Genomic DNA, 27042 nt, shown 5'->3' with positions numbered 1-27042 from the left:
TTCTTGTTACTACATTCTCCGCTAAATTTCCCAAGTAAAATGTCCTTGTGACTGTTATACTCCTCCAACACACACATATTTTCCGCTGGGGTAAACTGCACTGAGCGGTTGAATGCACTTACTCGATCCGCCATGTTTTTTGTTTTGAAAAGTGTCTTATTTTACCCAGAATGCATTGCAGTGTAGTCCTACTTAAGATAGTCTGACTTAGGGCTGGGCGATATGGCTGAAAACTGTATCACGATATCAGTGTTTCATATCGGTCGATATCGATAATTATTGATTTTTTTATGACCCATTTAAAATAAGGACCAGGAGAAAAAATATATTACATTTAAACATTTTTATTTTAAACTTAACCTTCCTCTGATTACAATCCCAAGACAGAAATGTCAACACAACCATGGAAAACTCAAATAATTAAAATGTAAACATAAGTCTAAATTCACAATCAGACCTGCAAACTCCTCAGAGTAAAAAAGGTGACAGTGGCGCGGCGGGACGTGGGTGGTGGGGGTTTGTGATAGTACATGCCCCCTGCTTGATTTTTTTTTTTAGACATCACGGTTCGGTACGATTTCGGTACAATGGAGTGAAAAGCAAAACAGAAATATAGAAGGCATTTTTATAAATGTCTTAAGCCTTGTATTTTTTAAATAAGTTTTATTAATAAAGGCATAGAACCAGTTTATTTATAGTGCACTGATAATAGTTTTATATAATTGGTTTATTAATTAAACTAATAAAAAGATAGATATGAGATATGTTTGGTAATTGTACCTGAATGAATTTAAAATTAATTTGCTATATTTCAGATCAATATATTTGTTTTCCTTAATTTTAATTAACCCTAACTTTATTCTCATCAGAATTATAAATAATTGATTTCCGTATAAAATAATACTACCAACAAATTTAATTTTCTTTTTTAATCAATGTGTAACTTCAAAATAAACAGATTAGTGCTCTGTTTTGAGGGCAAGAAATGAAAACCAATGCCATATGATGAATGTCCAAAAGATGGAACACAGACTGTTTTACAACGGGGTTGGATAAATATGTTTTGCTTTTAAAACGGTGTGTACAGTTGTAGGCTACAGTTTGACAAGAAATACAGTGTGACAAAAGGACAATGTTGTGTTTTATTGCGAGTATAGGCCTACACAAATATTGTAAACACTTTGCAGACTGACTGATGTCCTGTATTAACAAAATGACGGAGTATGTTTTTATGTCTCCACTGTTCGATCGCGCCCGCGTGTCTCTCTCTCTCGCGCGCGCGCCGCACACACACACACACACACACACACTCCAGTATTGCAATCTTGACATCGCAGCCTGTTCATTATGCTGTGTTCACATCAAACGCGAATAGAGCGAATTATCCAATAATGTTTCGCAATTCTAGCCTGCATGGCATGCAGATGAAGGGCACTCATTTTCTGCTTATCAATCGCCGGTTACTGATGAGGAACCCAGCAGCAGCACGAGACAACGATGGCGCAAACAACCTTTTTTTCGATGGCGCAACCCATAGACATAATAAATATGTCTATGGCGCAACCAAACTGACACGTTACATGATTGCCTGAGCTTGTCACTCCCTACGTTGCTAGGTTACCAGAGAGCGAGTGCCTTTGTTAATGCAACCAAACTTGCTTCGCAACCTGTGGTTTCTTCCGACGAAGGAAAAAAAAAAATTATCGAACGTTTTATCGAACACATTTTTTATTGATATCGTTCACGTGTCTATCGCGATACATATCGTTATCGTTTTATCGCCCAGCCCTACTGACTATCTTAAGTGCTTTGTGCAACGGTCTGATTTAGATGTCTATCTGAAGTCTACTATATCTAAGCCGTAGTCAAAGTCTATCTTTGTGAAACCGGCCCAAGGTGTCTTTATTTTTGTGAAACTTGCATTAGACTAGTCTATGAGCAAATCTGACTTGTCTAACACTATAGACCGGTCTATTATAGCTCTGTGAAACCGGCCCCAGGCTACGTTCAGATTGCAGGCAAATCAGATCTTTTCAGGCAGACTGTCCGCACTATTAATTGCAAGTGATCAGATAAGATTTGTGTGTCCAGACATAACCAACCTATCTGGTAGGGGTGCACGATTCAGAAAATGTCACGATTCGATTCGATTCGATACCGATTTTTTGTCTCAAGATTCGATTCAAAATCGATTTTCGATTCAAAAAACGATTCAAAAAACGATTCACAGTATATAAATGTAGTTTACTTTTTCCTACGTGATTGACTGCAGTAGACACAATTTAAAAGAAAAAAACAACAAATTAAATGTAGTTTGATATTACTTTATGTCTTCATACAAAAATAAAAACTTTTGCAACTAAAAAGTGCAAAGTGCCAAGCTTTGGGCAGCTTTCAAATACATTTAATTCAAGTTTAAAATAAAACTTAAATAAAAAGCTTTTACATTTAGCTTTAAAGTGCTGTAGTCAGATCAAACAAACAATTATGCTAAATGTGGTTTAAGGACTACTTCAGCTACCAGGCTGACTGTTGAAATGTGAACTCGACTGGGCACATTGAACTTCCTAAAAATATACTAATGTCATAGAACCCTTGCGAAATAATTTTAAATAGATTTTAAAAAGCCACCGCTACTGGTAACATCTATGGTTAGATTGATTTGTTTAGATCCAGTGAAGTCGTTCATAGGCGTAATTTGCGGGTATCTCCAGTTAACTAGCAGAGCATTCATTTAGTTCGCTATTAAATAAGAGATCTGTTGTTTTTGAAATCAAGCTGAGCGCTGTCAGCGCTCGTTGCCGCTGCTATCAGTGTCATGGATACAGTGTTCTCTGTGGCTCGCGCAGTCTTCACTCGGACGCGCGCTTCATATCGCCGTTGTGATTCCGGTGAAATCTCAAAATAAAATGCACACAAACGTGATGAACATATTCGGTTTTGATGAGAGAGAGAAAAAACTATACGAGTGCGGTTTAGAACCCGTAACCTCTGACACGCTTGGCAAAAGATCTACAGAACTCAAACATAAGATCTGCGGATCGATGCATTTATTTACGGGTTGAGCAGAGAGGCTGCACAGTTTGACCAGCGGGCGGCAAGAACTTGCAATGTAACTATTTATCAGACCGGCCCTCGCAGCCTCGAAACACTACCGAACCACCGGTAAAAGTCCTGACTCAGCCGATTGCCACTCCGCCCGTGCAAGCCATAAAAAAAAAGAAAAAAAAAGAATCGATTTTTGGAATTCTATGAATCGATTCTGAATCGGTAAAGATTGAATCGCGATTCAAATGTGAATCGATTTTTTTGCACACCCCTACTATCTGGATGGGGTGCTTTGGTAATGACGTCAGCAAACCCATACCCAAAACTTGCATACCCACATATGTGACGGATGCATGAAAAATGGAGGTGCAACATCTCGCTCTACAAATGAGTGTCCTGTCGAGTGCAGAACTCCTCCGTCACACAGGAAAATGCAGAAATCTCTGGACATGTATACCATTTCAACACTGTATGAATTAGGGCTGTGTAGTGTGTACTAACGATAAACTAACGATTATTTTTTCAATCGATTCATCTATTTATTTTTTTGTTATCATTATTATTATTAATCGAATAATCTAATTCTATATTCCCCCTATTCTATATAATGTTCCATATAATGTTAATCCATTGATTATTTTCTGAATAATTGATTAATCCTATAAATATAAATAATAACCAATCATTACAGTAGTAAATAATGATATAGTGCTTCAACATGTCTAATTTTCATTTAGTTACATTTTTTGTCTTTTTATTTAAATTAACAAAGTTTTTAATAGTTTTAGTATTAGTTAGCAGTTCATCTGACCAGTGGGATGAGTGTTTGAAACTTTATTTTTGTAAATTCTGTTTGGTGATACTAAATGAGACAATTACCTCGTTAGCAATATATGTCCTGTAGGGATGGGACGAAATATCGTTTGACAAAATATCGCGATACAAAACGTGACGAAACGCATCGAGGTCGAAAAAAAATGGATCGCGAAATAAAGATAGATGGCACTGCTGCATGACTTGCGTAGTATATAAATAATTTAGTGTATTATATGTGTGTGTGTATGTATATGGGCAGACATACAGTCTATGGTGGCAGGCTGGCAGCACCATCTGCTGATCAAGCAGTGTAAAACTAAATGAAAAAAAAAATTTATATCCGGGGAACGGTGCGGTACGTCATCACGTCAAGACAGCGCATGTTGCAACAACAACACTGCAGTCTACAGCGAGCTAACAAATATTAGCATCAGTACCAACTGCCTTGCCCCCAAACAGCCGACCATGGAGTCAAATGTATATATATACCGTAAAACTTCAAATAATAGCCCGGGCTTTTATTTTCCCAAATCGTCGAACTGCACCGGCTTGTATTTGAGACAGGTGTCTATATGAGACAGGCCTTTATAATTTAGTGTTGAGATGTTGTTCATTGAGTGTAAGCCTAGAGTCTCTAATCTCTAATAATCTCCAAATGCTCCACGTGAAACTGCGGTCTTCCGACCTTTTACTATCGTGTCAATTGATTTTGATTATGCGCGAGGGAGAGAGAGCAAGACAGCGCTCGTTTTGTTTGAAGACGTGAGAGTGCGCGCTGCGCGGCCGGGGCGCTCTCTCTCTCTCTCTCTCTCTCTCTCTCTCTCTCTCTCTCTCTCTCTCTCTCTCTCTCTCTCTCTCTCTCTCTCTCTCTCTCTCTCTCTCTCTCTCTCTCTCTCTCTCTCTCTCTCTGCTCGTTATGCGCCCTGTCAAGCGCAGCAGTCAATTCATTCTACATCACTCGCCGATCAAAAAAGGCTTTGGCGGGACACACATTTGCTTTGGCGGCCAAAGCAAATGAATAAGTTGTTGTTATACAGTAATATTTTTTTTCTTTTTTTTCCTTTTTTGATATCGTATCGTGACGTATCGTATCGTGACCCTGGCATATCGAGGTGCACCGTATCGTGAGTTTAAGTGTATCGTCCCATCCCTAATGTCCTGCATGAAAAATTAATCCAACAAAACATTCCTGTGCCGGTCTCAGTGCGCCAGTGATCGTGCCCTGACTGGTTAATCTGTGCAGAAAGGAGAGACGTGTTGCTGCAATGCACTTTCAATCCTCTTTGTTAAATATATTGTCATTGCTTAGCTTGAGGCTTTTGCTGAGATGCTTGAAAGAGAAAGAACAGAAGAAGAAGTCTGCAAAAAGATTCGCTTTCATTGTTTTCTCCTTGAGAATGACCTAAACCTAATCCTGTTCTTTTGGTTGTTAAGTGGATTTCAAACTATTTATTTTATTTTATTTATTGTTTATTTGTCAGGGACCATGCACAGTTCAGGCCCTGTACCAGAACTACTAAACTGCATATGATCAAGTCTAAAATCAGCTAGGGATGGGACGATTACCGGTTTCACGATAAACCATGATAACATCTCCTGACGGTTAGTATTATCGTTTAAAATTTAATTATCACTAAAACCGAGTTTGATTATCGTGATTTTGAAAACTCGCAGTAAATCCTGTCCAGCCAGAATCAGTCTAGGCGCGATGCCGCGCGAGCATGCAACGTTGTTGTTTTTTGCACGAGAAGACATGGCGGAAGGCAGTGACAGCGCTCGGGAGATTTTTTCCGCCATCCAAGAGGACAAAATGGGTTTGGTCGTATTTTGGCTATTTACAAGAGTCCTGAGTGCAATTTAATCGAGGATGGGTACCCTGTCTGCAGATCTTGCAAGAGGAAAGTCGCTGCAAAAGGGGGAAGGAAACACCTCACATCTGCTAAGTCATCTTAGTGACAACCACCCACTGTTATCTAGCGAATGCAAGACAAGTTAACTTTTACCTCAATACCAAAACTACTTCGGCAAATAATTGGACAAAAAATATTGATTAGAGATTAAATATTTCATTGTAATTAACGCATAGCTTCCGAGAAGAAAAGTTTTACAGCAAGTGGCTTGAGCCAAGACGAACGAAAATGTTCAAATTATTACGGGTGACATTTAAGGGATAATGTATTGTATTTGTTCATAGTAAACTTATTACACAGCTTTTTAATTTATTTTTACCACAGAAATAATTTCAGGGACATGAAATATTGAATTGTGAAGATTACCGTTAATGTTTTTAAATCTTACCGGTTTATAAACAGTAAACTCATTATGTAAGTTACAGTATACAAAACAATCGTCAAGACAATATGATCACTACAACAATATTATAGCAGTATTAATTCTAAATTACTCTTATTTCATTTTCAATACAATCCAAAGACGCAAGACATAGCTACACATAATGAAACTAGAGATCGCGCCCGCGGTGGTCCGAGACATGGATGTGCGCTGTGTTTGCGTTGCTATTGATCGTTGCTGTTTAGTCACCCTGGCCCAACCAACATATTTTGTTAAAGGGTGTGTGAGTGAGTGTGTGAGTGAGAGAGAGTAAGTGATTTATTATTATTAACTTGTTGAAATGTTTTCAGTGTGTATCAGTTCTTTTTGAACATTTCTATCTCATTTTAACAAAACCGTGATAATATTGATAATCGTGATCTTTTTGGTCACTATAATCGTGATATGAAATTTTCTTACCGTCCCATCCCTAAAATCAGCTCTGTTTTACCTTCACTAAACCCTCTGGTTAAGGGGTCAGTGTTTGTTAGTTTGACTGAGGGACGAGGAGGTTACTGTCATGTTAATGAGTTATTGGTTTCGACTGAAGGAATCCCGCTGTCCCGCGTGGCACATATTCTCCGCTCAGAGCTGTTTTTAGGAGCTCCTGGACATGTTCTGTGGGCTGAACTAAATATATATCACTTACAGAGGTGAACGGTAGGGAACACGACCGACTGTGAGGAGAGGCACAGAAAGAGGAGCTTCATCTAAAAAAAAATAAAGGTTCTTGTTTACACCAACGTCTAAAACGTTTTGAGCTTGTCCACTTTTGACCACTTTCAGAGCTCGTCGAAAACACATTCGACCGGATTGCTTTGTAAACGCTCATGTGGTCGAATGCGTTCGAACCGCTGCAAAACTTCTTCTACTGACATAATGCGTGAACATTATAGGAAGAGCTCTAGCCAGACGGGATTTACACTTTGTCGCCTGAAGACCCAAAGTTTGGTTTGAAGATGAAAACATACCAAGCACAATGTTCTCTCACCATCCCTGATTTCTGACACACACTCACAGCGTTCGGCTGGTCTTGTGTCTGTCAGAGCAGAAACTAAAGCTGACGATCTCTGTGTGTTTTACCGTCGTCTCCGGTCGCGTTCGTAAATTGTGTGAGCTTATTTCATCCGTTAGATTGAAAGATCTGAAAAAGCCCATACATTTAATTTTTACCTGAAATAAAGTCCGTAAAGCGGTGGTTTAAAATAAACCAGAACTGCTCGCATATTTAAATGTAACCATTTTAGTATGTAAAACTATAATATGTATAAGTAAAAGTTTTATTCTATCTTATTAAAATGCACTGTAAGAGTGTAATGTAATGTAAAAGTGCATGTGAAGTTTTATGCTTAAGTTGTAAGCTCATTTCTGGTATAAATTTTGGTTGGTATTTGAGTGACATCTACGTCTATAAGTGACATATTGTGGTAGTTTTATTCTACGAGTAGTAATTTGTTGTTTTATTTATTTATTATTAGAAAAGCCTTTCTAGGGACCTGAGATGCAAATTAGGTCTTGCTATAGTCTCTATGTACAATACATATTTTCCAGCTTTGACTGGGATCATGTTTTTTTGTACTGTCCCTATATAAATAAACTGAAATGAAATTTACCCTCCCATAGTGCCTCCCCTGGAAGAAATTAAATAATTAATTAAATAATTTAATAGAATTGTATAATTAAAACATGGGAATTGTGTCTCTCTCGTCAATCTGATCGACCAAAAACGCATCTTAAAACCAGGCGTGAACAAGGCCTAAGCCTCCATGAAGAGCCTTTAACATCCATGAAATCTGTGCACTGCACAAAAGGTTCTTTAGATTTTTTAAATGCTCTTCACAAAACAAAAAAACAAACACGTTTTATGTGAACGGCCCCACGGATGTTGATTTTTATTTCTCCTTTATTTTTGGCACCAAGTCTGTATCCTTCCCTGAATTAATCTTCCCTGTTTCCATGCTTTCTAAACATATTTATTTAATTCGTCATAATGGTAAGTATGTTCCGCTCTGTTTTGTTGTTCTGTTCTGGCACTGGATGTAGTCATGCTGCGTTGTGATTGGTCCTGATTGCACACTGAGGGGGTTGGCGGAAAAATCATGCTTTCTGCATGATTTAGAAATCATGCATGCTCTCACATCGTGATTTTAGTACGAATTACGATTGCACATCCCTCATAAATGGGTCTCGCTCTCAACTTTTAGTTAAACCAGAATTTTAAATCAACATAGGATAGATAATGCATAAATGGTGAAGTTGCATTAAAAATAGTGCACAGAGCAGATGTTATGGAGCAATGAGATGCGCTGAACGCTTTACTTTGGGTGTGACTCTCTCTCTTTGATGATTGGTATGACTGCGATTCTGCACTGAATAATCGAGTTTTGTGTGGCCTTTAAACACATCACTGGCACATTGACACAGAGGGTTGATTGTTGTTCTCGCCGTCTGTCTTTAGTTTGTGTAGTTGCGAGATTATTGCTTCGCCTCGGGCAGAGGTTTAAATTCTCTTTAATTGAAAACACCCTCAGGCCACTTTAAGATGTGCACATCTTCGTTCGCTAATTGAATATTAAAGAATGAAGAGGCTTTTATTTGGAGGGAAATCTTTGTAAGTATTTGCAGCTGGTTCCCTGAGGTGAAGGATGTACGACGCAGTTTGGCTGTTATTACATAATTCAATTTCCCGGCTCTGTTATTCATAAAAATGTCACATGGTGATGTCACAAGCCGGCTGGATGTCTGTCAGGGCGGGTGATTTTTGTTATCTCAAACTTCTGCCTTCTGGCATACGAGGAAGTTCACCTGAATGCTGATAATTACTTTACTATTTTGAAGAGCCTCGTTTCCAATTTCTGTTACGTTGCATGAAACTTTTAAAAAGCTTTTAATCTGTTTAAAGTGCTTCCCTTCACATTTTAGTTCCTCTTCCTCCCATTTGTCTTTTAATTCATTGTTAGTCAAGCATTACTTTTGTTAACTTTTAAGATTTAATGCTAAGTAAGTATTAAACTTTGGTGTGTGAAGTTTTTGTACAAATCCTAATCTTTGGGAGAAATTACTCCTCGTCTCCTGGTACAAAAACACTAGAAAGTCTTGTGAAGTTAAGCCAATTAAAGTCGTATAACAGTTGTCTAGTGGTCTGTTCATTATAAGACTGAATTAGATTTAGTCGACACTTGTTTATCCCTCGGCTTAGCTGTTTTGCCTGCTCTATAAATGCTTCAGTGGTGGGAGACTGTAATGCAGTAGTTTTTGAAGAACATTTCACGGTAACCATTAGGGTGTCTAACTGATGAGGTTACGTCATGGAAACCCGCTCTGATGTGGGCAGAGACTTCTCCCTAGTAACACCGATCTGACCCGCTAATCTGTCTAAGCCTGGTGCTGAAAAGAGAAGGAGAATGAGAAAGCACGTAGAGTGACTTCGGCGTGCTGACAGGCATATCATCAGCTCTGTGGAGTGAGCGAGCAGTGCGTCGAGCTGAGAAGAGGAAGGGTCACGGGTTTATGCACGGACCGGAGCCTTGAGAAAGACGGGGCGTTGCTGTAAATCACTTTAGATAGAAGATAGAAAAATATGAAACATAAAAAGAAAAGAAAAATCTATTTTATGTATAGTATAGTAATTGTACTTTGTTAAATCGGTAACGTTACTAACAGGTTTTTTTTTTAAAACAAAGTGTATTTTCATTTTAATACTATTTTCCAAAAATGAATCAATTAAATAAATTGTGTTATGTATGTACGTGTATATATATATATATATATATAATTGTATTTTGTAAATTATATATATATATTTTTAATAATTAATAATATAAAATAAATACATTTATTTATATATAATTTTAATAGATTTAATGAAAAAAAGTTTTTGCATATAAATATATAATATGTAATAATATAAAATATATATGTATATGTAATTAATATATATCATTAAAAAAAATAATATATATATATATTTTTTTTTTTAATGATATATATTAATTACATTATATATAATTTAAATAAAACATATTTAATAAATAAAAATATTAATAAAATATTTAGTAATAATAAATAAAATACATTATATAATTCTATACATAATAGATTTAATTAAAAATAATTGTGTATAATAAAATGTAATGATTTAAAATAAAATAAATAAAATGTAATATAATTCTATATATAATAGTTTATATATATATATATATATATATATATATATATATATATATATATATATATATATATATATATATATAAATTAATAAATCAGTTGCACAAAACACATTTACATATATATATATATATATATATATATATATATATATAAATCTTAAAATGCCAAAAACAGTCTGTTTAATTGCATTATTAGTGTTTTTTTAGAGGAACAATGCTGCAGTTATGCTCAATATGACTCATTAAGCATTTTATTGTCAGGCTCTTATCTAAATGAACGTGTGAGCCTCTGGTTGTGTGAATCCATATGGGACAGTGTGTGTGATACGAGGTGGTTTGTTCAGCGTCTCGGTGGGGTAGATGAGTTGCTTGAGCTCAGAGGGAGTCTGGATAGAGAGACGTGTGAAAAGAAGATATTTTTACTGAAAAACACACCTTTTATCTACTGCTGCCACCTGGGCCACACACACACACACACACACACACACACACACACACACACACACACACACATTCTGAGAGGAACTGCAAATTAATAGAGAGATATTGTGTTGCAGAGTTAAGACTTATTAATTTGTCTTTCAGTAAAGTAATCAAGCACTCAAATGAATCGTTTTATGGTTGTTTGTTTAGTGGAATAATATAGTTATTGTTACGTGTGGTGGATTGGGATTTAACTCGCTGTTAACGTGAGTTGTTGGGCTTGGCACACATTTGCCTGAATTTTACAGTGTCTGGTATGTTAATTCGCTCTCAGCAGATGATTACTTATCTTGCACTTCAGAGCGTATGCATATTTTTGTCCATGTGAATGTAACGAGATGCTCTTAACCCAAACTAATTTCAAGCAATCTGAGGTTTTAAAGTTCATGATAAACATGACTTCAGTCAAGTATGTCTAAACTTTAGAGTGTTAGTGCAAACCTAACTCCATCTCTAAAACTACGGCCCTGTTTACACCTGATATTAAGAACGTTTTCATCAATCCGATCACAAGTGAACGACACTAAATGCATGCGTAAAACGTTTTGAGCTTGTCCACTTTTGACCACTTTCAGAGCTCGTTGAAAACGCATTCGCCCGGATTGCTTTCGTAGTGTAAACGCTCATGTGGTCGAATGCGTTCGAACCGCTGCAAAACTTCTTCTACTGACATAATGCGTGAACATTATAGGAAGAGCTCTAGCCAGACGGGATTTACACTTTGTCGCCTGAAGACCCAAAGTTTGGTTTGAAGATGAAAACATACCAAGCACAATGTTCTCTCACCATTCCTGATTTCTGACACACACTCACAGCGTTCGGCTGGTCTTGCGTCTGTCAGAGCAGAAACTAAAGCTGATGATCTCCGAATGTTTTCCAGTCGTCTCCGGTCGCGTTCACATGTAAATTGCGTGAGCTTATTTCATCCAAGCGTGCCGCACAAGCCCTGAAAAGTGAAGCCAAAGCGTCTCGATCGCCCCCCGGTGGCCGGTCCCAGTATAGGTCATAAACCCCGCCTCCCCGTGCTATTCAACGGCACGTGAGACCAACTAAACAATTAAATTACACTTCAAATATCGTTTTTACAAATATGGTTTCTGTCATTTACTGTAGTTTTTATCACGCTGATGTAAGTTCAAGTGTTTGTTTTTAAAATAAGTTTGTTTTTAGTTGATGCGGGTGGTGTGACGTCATGATTGACAGCTGTGATTGACAGGTTCTCTGAGCGAAGTAGTCACTGAAGCACCAACATACTTTTTTTTCGGGATCTTCAGAGGACTGAGGAGATTGGAGCTTTAAATTTCAGTGTTTCCCCTACCATTGTTTTGGGGGGGCGGCCCGCCCCCCCAAAACGACCCCCACACCCCCTAAAATGCTGACGAAATCCAGTCATAAAAAAGGAATTTACTGTATAACGCGGAATTTCACGGAATTTGTAAATTTGAGGAAAAAATAGAAAGCAGTTCAGTACACTTGAAATCAAATCGCGATGTAGACAAGTGTGTGTGAATATTAAACCACAAAGACTATTTAAATACGAATCCTGCGTGTTCTGTGTGAATGAATGGTGCCGCCGACGCGCAGTTTCATTTACCACACACACACACACACACACACACACACACACTGAAGCACGTGTGACGCTTGCGCTGTTTTTTGGGCTATATGAAGACACAAATGCATGAACTTCCTCTCCAGGCTCTAGATCCACTCTGAAAGTCACTTCGTGATCATTTCACCGCTTCACTTGAGAAAAACTATCATCATGACAAACGCACAGAAACTCAAAAGGTCTTCACGGCAACCCGTCAAAATAAAAGTTCGGTTTAACTTGACAGAAATATATTACTGTTGTACATTAGAATTTAGATATGTCCCAATGTAATAATACACTAACACTAATCCAAATAAATTATTTAGGAATAATCCATGTTTTAATTTTAACAGTAAAGCTAGGGCTGGGCGATAAAACGATAATTATCGCGATATAATTTTTCTCGATAAAACGATATCAAGAGGTCGATAAATGTTCGATAATGTGTATGCGCCAAAAGCGGAACGAAACTCATTTGAACCGCGCGCCTCACGGACTGTTTATCGCTCGGATCAAAGTCCAAACGGCAGCGCGAGCTCACGAGAGCAGACCATAGACATGGACAGAGCCATCTCATTGGAACTCAGTTAAAACAGTTGAAGCCCATTTTTAGCGATTTTTGAGCACTTCCGTTCCTGACGCGCAGACTCAAACCGACTCAAACTAAGCTTGATGACGTGAGCAACCTGTCTGACAGACGTTACTCTTCTAGTAGCTGTGCGTGAAAATTGCCAACGTTAATCTTGCAGAGACGGGGAACTTGAGCAAAGAGTTATTTGGCGTGAGTGAGCAGGAGTAAGTATTCCGTTGCTTTTATGGACTCATTATCTATGGGCTTCTCCCTTGACGGGACGTGCCCCCGATTGCCTGCGAGCTTCTCCTCCTGACTGTACGGTAATTTCTGTACAGCGCGACAGAGAGTCGAGTGGTTATGACGCAATCGTTAGCTTATTTTTACTAAATCTGTTTCTACGGGGCCATAATGTAACATAGAAGGTAATGGAGCCCTTTATACATTGTCGTGTTTCTTTAGAAATAAATAATGGACAAATGGAGTCTTTAAACGCCTCAGATGTAAAGTTATTCGCTGTCAAAGTGACGCCAAAATGAATGGGATTCAATGGGAATGCTAACGCAAGTGAAGTTCTGCTACAACATGGCGGCACCCGGCCGGCTTCAACTTCCGGTCGATGGATTACCCCCTTGGGAGCAGACGCGTTTACTCTGATCGGCCTCTCTCACGAGATCCAGTTAGAAGCGCTTGAATTCAGCGAAGAACACAAACGTCTCAGCGATTTAAACCAGTTTAAAGGCAGATGAAACCGCGCTGACGAACAGGAGAAACACTGTGATACAGTCAGAATATGAACTGATACTGAATCCATTTACCATGGATTTACTGTAAGGTTAGCCTAGTAATATTAACTGCACCATGAAATGTGGGATATACATACTGAATTGTATTATATTATTAATGTAGACAATGTTTTAAATGACTAATGGAATATAATTACAGTATTTAATAATGTATTTAGGCTACTTTTGTCATACAAATACCATAGAAACCATAAAGTTACATTTTGCCATGATAGTGAGGTGCTATAGGCTATGCCTGGCTTTATCTGTGGTTATCATGATCTAAATGCATGATACTGGATAACCAATGGTTCATTTTAATAAAACTCAAACAGTCAGAATATTACATTTTACCAAATAAAAATGTGGTCGTTAATTTTTTTTTTTGAAACATATGTTACTGTTTTTGTTAATGAACATAAATTGAACAGAGTAGTATTAGCTTGAGTTAGGATGCAGATTTACTGTCAACTCACTGTCAAATATGCATTTCGAGACAAAACATGTAATTTGAATATTGCAGCCTGCACTGCAAACTGTGCTGAAGAAATATTTTTCTATTCAGATATTTATGTTTTTTAAGGAAAAATGACAAATGTTTGAATGTTCTACCTCAGATTTGTGAAATGTTCACCTGTTTGGCAAGTCTTTGTCATGATATGTTCTGACAATAAAGAGTTAAAACCACAATTAATGCTCTGGTTTATACAACTTTCACTTAGGAGCAAAAATCTGCCTTTAAACTTGAAAGAAATAAAGATTTGACATTTATCGTGATAATTATCGATATCGACTGATATAAAAAAAAATATCGTGATAATTTTTTTGGGCCATATCGCCCAGCCCTAAGTAAAGCTCATTGTGCAGCAAGTTATTTGACAAAAAGTTTATTTAATTTCATGATTAAAATTGATGATAAATGATAAAAATTTGTGTTTTATGTCTTCATTTTATTACCAGAGAAAACACAACACAGAATTAGTGTGACATTTTTTTTCATATATTTTTTTTTTCAAAAAGTTGTATAAGTTTAATGATTCACAATACATGATTTCAATGAATTAGACATGCTTTTTGATTGCAAATTTTTTTTACACCACGTATCCGTAACACGCCCGCCAGCAACACTAGCAGTCCCCAACCCCCCCCCCCCCCACCCCCCCCCCCCCCCCCCGAAAAAAAATCCTAGGGGAAACACTGAATTTAATATCTAAATTTCTATAATTAATCAAAAAAAAAGTGCCGGAGCGTGTGCTTCGATTGATTCTGCGAGAGTGAGGGCGGGGCCTTGATTTCACGGCTTTACTTCCGGCTCACGACTACGCATGTCTGATCCCGAGACCGCTTCTGCGCAGACTCAAGTCCCAAGATATCAGCGCCATATCGGGACACTCGCGGCTTCACTTCTGACCAATGGAAGAGAGCGAAGGGCAGTCGTCCATCTTTTTTTATAGTCTATGCTTTCATCCATTAGATTGAAAGATCTGAAAAAGCCCATAGACCCTCGGCTTGAAGAAATCAGGACAGAAGTGGATGAAAGTGGACAAAAGAGACACGGGATTAAAACACAGGGATTGTCTCTCGCCAACTTTTGATCCGATCAACCAAAACGTATCTTAATACCAGGTGTAAACGGCCTAAAACATAAGCAGACGCGCTTTAACCGTCTGTAGAGTAAGTGCTGTTAGAGACGAAACCCTCCAGCGGCAGAGAAACTGGGTCATGCAGATTGAATCAAATTAGACCGTCTACCTTAATGTTTTTATTGCTCTGGACGTTTTCTCTCACCACTGCGATCTGTATCTGCTCTCAGATTCGACGTGTCCCATGAAGTTCTCAGAGTTGGTCACGTATGTTCACACAGATTGAGTGTGGGAGTGTTGACGGTCACAGGCTGACATCTAGACTTAAGCTACAGCCGTCTGTGGGAAATTTACAGAAATGTTTGGGATTTTTGCTTTATCATTCAGTGTGAAATCACAAAGCTAATTAAGGAATCATTTTGAAACAATGTTTGTTGTTCTGCACTGTTTTGGTTTATTTCACCCAACGCCCATTGTGGTTTTACTTCTGCAAATAGATATTCTGTTTCCAGTTTTAGCATTTCTTGATTCTCTTTCTTCCTCTTTTGTGGTATGGTCTGGTAGCAAATGGCCTCAAATTAATTTCTTGTTTTTTTTTTTGTACATATTTTTCTTGTCTCTCTTATACAGTTCAGGTCTTGGAGTCTCTACTAACAAGTTGATTCAGGTGTGTTTGATCAGAAAAACATACAAAATCTTCAGAGTTGATGGTAACCACTGACCTAAACCAGCTAGTTCTTGTCCTACGCCGCTGTTTCTACACCCTGACAGGACGTCAATAACTCAAATAAAGAATAAATGTCCTTGGAAAATTGCATTGAGGGATCAATAAGAAGAAACAGCCTTTGGGGACTTTTTCTTTGTCTTTTTAAGGTCAAACAAAAACAACAGCACTCAATTTTAATGTGATATGACTTGAGAGTGTTAAGACGAGAGATATTTTAATAGTGTCTATATGATTTGGGAGGTTTGATTTCATTTTGGGGAATCATTTTGTTTTGATCTCATGGTGGCATTGTTTTTTATTTCTATAGGTAAATATAGCTGTTTATTGCTATAGATTGCTATATTGGTGCATTTAAATTAAATTATTTAAATTGACTTATTCAGTCAATTTTTGAAAAAACGCTGTGGAAAACATGTCGATTAATTTTTTTTAAACTACATTTTATTGTATTTTACTATTTAACATTTTGAAGTGAATTTACTACAGTGACTGCTTGATCAATATGGGTTCCTTTTATTTATTTATTTATTTAGTTGTGTCATTTCAGAGCAAACGCATGTATTCAATATTGAATGTTATCGATATTACCCAACCTATGCATAAGACAATCTGAAGGTTTCTGCTTTCGGTGACTGAAATTAGCATGCTAAAAGGGCAGAATAGGTGTTAAATAAACGGGGGCGTTTAGAGAGCTAAATATTCCTCTCTGCTCCTTGTTGCCGGACTTCAGTCACTGTTCTCAGACCAGCGCGCCCCTCCACAGCCTTTCACCTGCACCGGCTTTGTGTTTCACAAAACGCATTGAAGTTTCCTTTGAAGTCGCGCCTGCAACTGTTTCTATTCCCTTTGGTCTGCAGCGTGTGTGTGTGTGTGTGTGTGCGGACCATTATTTCCAGCCGATGTGTTTCAGCCACAGGCTCTGGATATTTCCCAGTTATTTAGATTCAGATTCAAGAGGCATGAATGTTGGTTCAGAAGAACAGTTTTCTACCACTTTCTGGTTGTGGTTTTGCGTCCCGCTTGGGAGTGTTAATTTGACAAGGTCTTTCTAGAAGTCACACACACATTGTGTTGACTAATCACTAAGCTGTGACTCTCAAAATATTGTACATCTTTGTCTGAGACAGGAATGGGGAAGAGTTGACAAACTGGTGAAAAGTTTGAAATATTTAAGATTCTTTGTGTTTTTGAAACATCAGTTTCATATACTCACCAAAGCTGCATTTATTTGATCAAAAAAAAAAAAAAAAAATCTTAATATTATAAATTATTTTATAACTGATTTTTATATATATTAAAATGTCAGTTATTTCCTGGATTTATTCCTAATTTAAGCTGAATTTTCAGCATCCAGTCTTCAGTGTCACATGATCCTTCAGAAATCATTCTTAAATGCAGATTTTTGTTGCTTAGTTATTAATTATTATTGGTCCCTAGTTATTAGGGGTGTAACGATATTTGAACCGAACCGAAAAACCGCGATACACCACTCACGATACGTATTGCGATACTCTCATGGCGAACCGAACACGCCCCGCCCCCTGCTGCCCCGCCCCCTGCTGCCCCGCCCCCTGCTGCCCCGCCCCGGCTCATTGCACCTCATGTGTTATGTGTACACAACGAATACAGGGCTGTTGCCTAACCACCATTAACCACATATAATCGCAATAAGCTCAGTGTTTTGTTACTTTTGATAATAAGCAAGGTGTAATCTTTCAAATTATGTCTATTTGATCACGAAATGCAAACAATAAATGGCGTTTTGGCGCTCTTAGATGTGGCGTGACAGATTTCACTGTATGCATGCGGCAGCGCGGAGCGCGATCATCTCTTCCTCAGTTACAGAATAAACATGAATGGACACCCGAAGGTATGTTGAAAGATACAGTATACTTACTGAAAGGCATCATAACTCGTGTAAACACTCAATCAGTGTTTCAACAGCGGAAATACGTCAAATAAAACGCTTAGTTTTTCACATAGCTTTATATTTACCTCAGGCAAGTCATTCAGTGTCCACAGCTTGCTGGTTTGCTAACTCTTTCACTAAATAAATGCTATATATTATCCTATATATTATATTTTACTTAACCTGTTTATGATATCTTGATTATTTAATGTATGTTTAAAATAGTGAAAATAACAGCAACTGTGTAAATTATTATATAACAATAACAAATTAGAGTAAAAACATGTTAATGCAAAAATTGCCTTATGTGCAGTTTACATGTTTTCATACAATTTGTTATTTGAGTGTTGATTATTATTATATCATTTAGGCTAAAAGTCTAGGCTCTGTTGTTAAGCTTTAATGTTATAGTAATGTGCAAGTAAGAGCTGTAGTTTACAGCATTAGCAGATAATTTTGTTATCCTTGAGAAACGTTTACTTGTAATTGAATTAATTTAAAGACAAGGACACAATTTGTTCATTAAAGCACTGTTTAATAAAAAATAAAAGCAATTTTAGCTTTCTACACCCCCCCACCGAAATGAACCGAACCGAACCGAACCGAGACCTCAAAACCGTGGGACGAACCGAACCGTCAGGTTTGTGTATCGTTACACCCCTACTAGTTATTAATAATGTCCCTTATTGTCAAAGTTATGTTTCTTGATATTTTTGTGCAATCCGGATTTCAGGATTCTGTGATGTATAAAGTTCAAAGGAACAACATTTATTTTAAATAGAAATCTCTATATAAATGTCTTTCCTGTATAACTTTTGATCAATTTAATATGTCCTCCTTGCTGAATAAACAGCACTGTATCACATTTTCCACAAAGATATTAAGCTGCAAAACTGTTTTCAACATCAATCAGAAATGTTTCTTGAGCAGCGAATCATCATATCGGAATGATTTCTGAAGGATCATGTGACACTGACTGAAGACTGGAGTAATGATGCTGAAAATTCAGCTTTGATCACAGGAATAAATAGATTTTACAATTTATTAAAGTAGAAAATCATTGTTTTAATTTGTAAGTAAAAGTATTTCACACTATTACTGTTTTTACTGTGTGTTTGATTAAATAAATGCGGCCTTGTGAGCATAAGAGACTTCTTTCAAAACACTAAAAAAGTAATTATTCCAAACTTTTGACCATTAGTATAGCCTATGCGCACAATGAAAAGGCAAGGACGTCAGGTCAGTTTAAGGTTGTCAATTCAGCCGTATCACGTCACACTGTTACAATTTCACAGTCTACAAGGCCTCCTGGACCGCCTCTGCTTTCTCTCCATCGTTTTTCCCCCTTCATGACCTACTTTTCCAATTATAGATCAAAAGTTTCCGCTTGTGAAAGTTTGGTGTGAGCTTATCTCGCTGTGTGGGCCATTTGACTGACGGCGTTGTGGCCGAGATCAAATGATCTGAAGTACCTGCTTGAGTGCCATCGATGTTTGAGCTTTGAATAACAGCTGTCTGCGTAAGATATTGTCATGAAATGTCCTGGTAAAGTAAAGGTAACTTTCAAGAAATGGTCTGTAATTGTCTACAGACTAGCAAATGTGAGAAAATAGTATTTTGAGGCATTTTGCTAAACAAATTGTGGTTGGTTGCTTTAAAGGAACACGGCACGCCAACTTTTTGGGACTTTAGCTTATTCGCCGTATCCCCCAGAGTTTGATAAGTCCATACATACCCTTCTCATCTCCGTGCGTGCCGTAACTCTGTCTGACGCACCCACCGCTAGCCTAGCTTAGCACAAAGACTGGAGTTAAATGGTTCTGCTACTTCTGCTGAGTGATTTGATCGCAGCACCTGAGATCACCAGTCACGTTCGCTACTATAGCTATTAGCTAGCTAGTCACGTTGGTTTTGTCGACGGAAGTAACAACTGTGCTTTTCTGGTGTTGCGCTAATCACTCCGCCAAAGTAGCAGGGCTTCGCCTGAATTCTGAGAATATATTTCCCACCAGTATGTATGTATACGGTTAGAAGATGGCTGTGTCTCATGTGACCTTGTTATTTGTACACACTGTGACTATACAAATCACAACATTTAAATGGGTAAATGTTTGCGTTATTTTGTCACTTATTGGGATTAGTATGCTAGCTGGAGCCATTTACCTCCAGTATTTGTGCTAAGCTAGGCTAGCGGTGGGTGCGTCAGACAGAATTACAGCGCGCGGAGATGAGAAGGGTATGTATGGACTTATCTAACTCTGGGGGATACGGTGAATAAGCTAAAGTCTCAAGAAGTCGGCGTGTTCCTTTAAATGCCAGTCTGGTGGTCTTTTCCTCTCTAACCCTGCTTCTAAAATCGCATACTGGATATTAGGTGCTACATTTGGTTTGAAACTTACTTTGTGATCATTAAAAAAAAACCTTCTATAGAGTATGAATGTGTAAATTCAGACGTACTGCATCCGTCTTGTTGTCACTCCCACTGTTGCTTCATTGCCATTCACAAAAGCCTTTCCCGTGGCATCATGGGATGGTAAAGTGTTCATCGAATGCGCACTTCAGAATATCGCCGGAAGTATAAGGTCATCCAGACACTTTTCACCTACTTTGTATTTGTACTATGTATTTGTATAGTACCTCTGTTTTTCGCGTACTAAATAGTAGGGAAGTATTCGATTTCGTACGCAGTGCAAGTATGCGATTCTTTAATAATAATTGTCATTTTTGGCTGAACTCTTGCTTTAATTATGATTAAGCTGCTTGGCTAGCCTGGCTATCATAAACATGCAACGTAATAATGTAATTGTCTGAAGTGAATCTGTTTGTGTCTCCGCAGACATGCAGATCTGGGAACAGCATTGACCGGCGCTCTCTGGAGAAACATGGAGTCTTGTGCCGAGTCTCAGGGTGATCCTGAGAGAGCTCAGGTGAGTGTGAATATAATGATGTGAATATGAATTATGTGAATATATTGAGCCATTAGAGCTCACACAAGCATGTATCGGCCTTCACAATGACAAGAAGAAAGCTAACACTGCTGACGCCAAACACTAAAATCACCACACTTTCTCTCCCATTAGCGACTACAAAAGACAGAAATACACCTCAGCTGTCAGTGTTTGAGAGCGAGCCTGTGAATAATGAGTAGTACAAATGACTAATGCATGCTGGGATACTTCTTACTGCCCCAAAATAATATATTTAAGGTTTTTTTTTGCATCGTGAGATTAATTTCATGATGCTTAAGACATTTTTAAGCCCTTTTTTTCGTATTACTTCGTATTATTATTATTATTATTATTATATATATATTATTTATTTATTTATATTATTTCAATTAAGAGAAGCATTTTATGGTAGAATTTGTTGCACTGCCTTTAATGTATGCTAATTAATTTTCAAAGATTGTTTCAGTTTCAGTACAAAAAATACTGTTAAAGGAAAGAGAAACACTTTAGATAGAATATAAAATGCCAAACATTAAACATTGTTTGGCATTGCGATAATGAGTTAAAATTTTTAATTGTAATAAAAATAAAGTCACAATGCATGTGTCCAGAAAATAAATGATAAGCCCATTAAATGTTCACTATTAAGCATTTGCGTTTCTGGTTGTTTTGCTAGCGCACAAACTACAAGTGAATCATTTCACACACAAGCCTCAGGTGTTACCCAGCATGCACCTGTGAGCCACATACACAGAAGTGCTTTCTATCACTTTCATTAACCCAAAAAAAATGTCTGTTGAGGAGGAGTTGTGTAGGTGTTGTGTATTTACTTTATTCATGAGGCATTAAAGCCGTTTACAGGAACGAGAGCTGTGAGGGGTTTGTTTGTTTATTGTTAATTTCAGTAAAGTGTGGTTTATATTCATCCGGCTCTATTTGTTTCACACGTGTCAGAAAATACATAAAGGTTTAGTGTCCACTTTGAGATCAGATCTTCAGCTCTCTGAAGCGGCAGAGAAGGAAGTCACTGTGTGCAAGACAATTTTGGCTTTTAGTTCCCTGTAAATAGGTTGTCATTGCACACCATCCATTCATTCACTCACTCACTCACTCACTCACTCACTCAATCAATCACTCACTGACTCACTGACTCACTCACTCTCTCACTCACTGACTCACTCACTCACTCACTGACTCACTGACTCACTCACTCTCTCACTCACTGACTCACTGACTCACTCACTCTCTCACTCACTGACTCACTCACTCACTCACTCACTCACTCACTGACTCACTGACTCACTCACTCTCTCACTCACTGACTCACTCACTCACTGACTCATTCACTCACTCACTCACTCACTGACTCACTCACTCACTCACTCACTGACTCACTCACTCTCTCACTCACTGACTCACTCACTCACTGACTCATTCACTCACTCACTCACTGACTCACTCACTCACTCACTCACTGACTCACTCACTCTCTCACTCACTGACTCACTCACTCACTGACTCATTCACTCACTCACTCACTCACTCACTCACTGACTCACTCACTCTCTCACTCACTGACTCACTCACTGACTCACTCACTGACTCACTCACTCACTGACTCACTCACTCACTCACTGACTCACTCACTCACTTACTGACTCACTCACTCACTGACTCACTCACTCACTCACTGACTCACTCACTGACTGACTCACTCACTGACTCAGTCACTCACTGACTTATTCACTCACTCACTCACTGACTCACTCACTGACTCACTCACTCACTCACTCACTGACTCACTCACTCACTGACTCACTCACTCACTGACTCACTCACTCACTCCCTCACTGACTCAGTCACTCACTGACTCATTCACTCACTCACTCACTCACTCACTGACTCACTCACTCACTGACTCACTCACTCACTCACTGACTCACTCACTCACTGACTCACTCACTCACTGACTCATTCACTCACTCACTAACTCACTGACTCACTCAGTGATTCACTCACACACTCACTGACTCACTCACTCACTCACTCACTCACTGACTCACTCACTTACTCACTGACTCACTCACTAACTCATTCACTCACTCACTCACTCACTCACTGACTCACTCACTCACTCACTGACTCACTCACTCACTGACTCACTCACTGACTCACTCACTCACTCACTGACTCACTGACTCACTCACTCACTCACTGATTCACTCACTAACTCATTCACTGACTCACTCACTGACTCACTCACTAACTCATTCACTCACTCACTCACTGACTCACTCACTGACTCACTCACTCACTGACTCACTCACTGACTCACTGAATCACTCACTTACTCACTCACTGACTCATTCACTCACTCACTCACTCACTCACTGACTCAATCACTCACTCACTGACTCATTCACTCACTCACTCACTCACTCACTCACTGACTCATTCACTCACTCACTCACTCACTCACTCACTCACTCACTGACTCAATCACTCACTCACTGACTCATTCACTCACTCACTCACTCACTGACTCACTCACTCACTCACTGACTCATTCACTCACTCACTCACTGACTCACTCACTGACTCACTCACTCACTGACTCACTCACTCACTGACTCACTCACTCACTCATTCATTTACAAAAGCATCAGCATCAATTAATTACGGGTGAGGTTGTTAATTACAATTATGGGTGAATCTCACGAAAAATATTTATTATTAATAATCTGTTTTGTACAAAGAAAAAAAATTAAAATTAAATGTGAATGAAATGACATGCATCATATTTCTACTGAAATAAAAATATATTTTTTTCTGTCCAGATACATTTAAAGATAAGTAAATGTAGCATAATTTTCTTTTTTAAACTACCATAATGTACTTTTAATTTATTATAATATAATATAATATAATATAATATAATATAATATTGCAGTAATGATACATTATTGCACATTATGGTAATTAGAATTTGGGGAGTATTTAATAATAATATAATAATGGAACAATGCAAAAACACTAATTATTCTAGAAATAGGCTTCTTTTTTTTTTTTTTTTTTTGATTTTAGAGTATAATTTCAACAAAACAAAAAATTACTTTTGATTTTGGGGGTGAAAAATAACTTGGACTTTTGTTTTTGTGAGATTCACCCTTATTCTGAGAATGAATCTAAATTTTATTTTGCACTCTTCAGTTTTATTGTCATTCCAGTCCTCGATTCTCTTCTTTGCTGTTAATGGGCACACAATGAAACCGCAGTTGATCAGCCATGACGCCTAAATTGGATTGAAAATAAGAATCGACTGGCTTTATTTACTCCAATGCTTTGAGTTATAAATCTCACACCCTTCCTGCCTGAATCACCTGAACGGACAGAGACACGATGAGCTGTAAAGTTTGGAGGGATGTAAAATTACAGCTACTTTATGACTTCTGCTGGAAAAATCAGTAAACCTTGACCCGAGAGCCAGACCTTATTTACAGGATCGTTTGTCATACTTTCGGTCTGAGCCCTATCCCAAGATGCACTGGAGCTTAGTTTGTATGTTCTTATTTTTTGACTTTTTGCTATATTCACAACCTGGTCTTGACTGTTTACTTTGACTGTATTACTTCTTTACCTCAAAAATATTCAGGATTTTATTTAATTAACATGGTTGTTGACATTCAAAAGTATGTGAAACACAATCAAACTTTATTGAAGTTTGACCATTTCAAATAGTCCTCATAGTTTCATCAGACTGATGTGTTTATAAATGCGCACTGGATGACGCTGGTGATCATTTTACATCAGATGGAGGAAGACGACGGCTCTCTGTTTGGCAGGAAACCTCTGCCACTAGTTTCCTGTCTTTGGTAGATGACACAAACTCCGAGCGTCTCGTATCTGAGAGCAGATGTCAGCCGTACGAGGCCATGAACGGGATGTTTCGACTAAACACAGATGCACAAACACCAGTGGAAATGTTTGATTTAGAAATATAAAATGTTTGCTCATCGTGACCTGCTGGAAACGCTCTTTCGAATAGCCTCATGTTTATGTAAATGTGAATTAATTCGTTTTTTTTATTAGCATATTGTGAGTAATTACTTCTACTGAAGTTTAGGATCTTCAGAGAAAATCATCTATATTTGCTCTGACACTTCTGCTATTTATAGTTTGCCAATATCTTCATATTATTTCACTAATGAGCCTCTTTTTACTGATTATTATATAAAGTGAAGCCATAGTCTTTAAAGTCTTTATATTCTGTATTTTCTGTAATGGGCTCATGAAGCAGTTTATAGAATGAATGAATGATGAATTATTAATAGTCAGATGGAAAATGGATATGAGTCATGATGGGTTGGTGCAATTATCCAGATGTCAACTTAAGGGTGGTTTATAAATATACATATATAAAAGAATATTACAAAGAAAGCTTTTTGCTCAAGTTTGATAGTGAACGTGGTCAATGAGAACACGTTAAAATAAGTTGTTTTAGGTCAACTTTGTGAGTGTGTGTGTGTGTGTGTGTGTGTGTGTGTGAACATCACTGTCATAAACTAACCATTCATACACTACTGTTCTCAAGTTTTGGATCTCTCTTTTTATGTTTTTGAAAGAAGTCTCTTATTCTCACCAAAGCTGCATTTATTTGATTAAAAAAAATAAAAATACAGTACATTTTTAAAATGTAATTTATTCCTGTGATCAAAGCTGAATTTTCAGCATCATTACTCCAGTCTTCAGTGTCACATGATCCTTCAGAAATCACTCTAATATGATGATTTTAGAGAACAGAGCGATTCGTGTTGTCCCGCACGCACAGTGTGTGTTTGTATGATCTCTGTGTCTGCGCAGACGGCTCTGGCTTGCTGACGGTAGGATAGGGCTCCGTTTCTCTGTTACTCTCATAATACATCCAGACGGATGATGGATCGCTGGGTGGTGTAGACGGCGCTCTGTGTTGATCCTGATATATCAGTGCTCTGTGTCTTATAGGATCTTGAATGATCTTGTATGATTTTGTTGGGCTGTAGACGTGATTATTGTTTGTTTGTTTTCTGAACAGTTACTGAACTCTGATCATCTGTGGGCTCTGGTAATGTTGCAACTTTAGATGCTGTAGTTTTACTGTAGTAACAGCATTTGCATTGTGTGTGTGTGTGTGTGTGTGTGTGTGTGTTGTGAATTCTGGACACGAGACAGCTGTTGGGTAATCTGTGCGAGTGGTTTGTCTGCGGATGGTTGGCCAAAGCATGACCGTACTGTTCAGAAAGCAGGGCTCTGGGAATGTGTGTGTCCGTCTCATGACCCAGTCTCACAGCCTGTGTGTTAATAAAACAATAGAAAACTAGATTTGTACATTTTCTGAAGAAAATGTTTTTTGAATTATGGTGTTTGCCTTGATGACATGATGCCCCAAAAAATATGAAAATTCTGATTTACCTTTCACTACAATCTAACATATAATTTGTTCCCCTTTTAAACAAGTTATTTTATTAAATATAATTCTCAAACGTATACAAAAAAATTATTGCACAAAACATTACATTTCTTAAATATATTTAACAAAACATTGAATTCTTAAATATACAAAAAACGGAATTACGTATTAAATCTTAATATTTATAATAATATTATATTTTTATAATCAAATATTCAAATATATATTTGGGAATTCAGACTATTTTATGCTTTTTTTTTTAGAAAGGATTTGTTTTTTACTATAGAATTATTATATACATATACATGTTTCTAAATGTTTTATTCTTTACTAGATATTATTCATTATTGCATTCACTTGAGAGTTTGTGTCATTTTTTTTATCTTAAGCACGTGAACACGGTGTCTAGAGTGCTCTCACTCTCAGGTCATTTTAAATGCAAAACAGAATTTGTTTATTTTCCATCAGTATTTGTCCTGCTGGCTCCTGTTTGTTTGTATTGCTCTGTTTCTTTGCCAGTAAAACTACACCTTTCTTCCATTCCTCTTCCTTGGCATCTTCTGCGGTTGTCAGCTCAACCTCATCCACGTCAGCTGCGTGTGATGTTAAACGTCTGTCATTAGCAAGTGTT

General features: G+C 37.7%; 1 protein-coding gene across 3 annotated transcripts in view; it reads left to right on the top strand.

Moving 5' to 3' along the window:
* Positions 1–27042, top strand: part of osbpl8 (oxysterol binding protein-like 8) — an 84934-nt gene that overhangs the window by 7900 nt on the left and 49992 nt on the right. For all 3 annotated transcript variants that reach the window (XM_056245300.1, XM_056245299.1, XM_056245302.1), the window contains one exon: positions 20854–20944. In XM_056245300.1, coding sequence (XP_056101275.1) covers positions 20900–20944 — 45 coding nt within the window. In that variant the 5' untranslated portion in view covers positions 20854–20899. Of the gene's footprint in view, positions 1–20853; positions 20945–27042 lie in introns of those variants that run through there.

Source organism: Rhinichthys klamathensis, unplaced genomic scaffold, assembly GCF_029890125.1.
Source record: "Rhinichthys klamathensis goyatoka isolate OS25496 unplaced genomic scaffold, OSU_Roscu_1.1 h1tg000029l_1, whole genome shotgun sequence".
In the NCBI taxonomy this organism is placed as follows: domain Eukaryota; kingdom Metazoa; phylum Chordata; class Actinopteri; order Cypriniformes; family Leuciscidae; genus Rhinichthys; species Rhinichthys klamathensis.
This window is presented reverse-complemented; position numbering and strand designations above follow the sequence as displayed.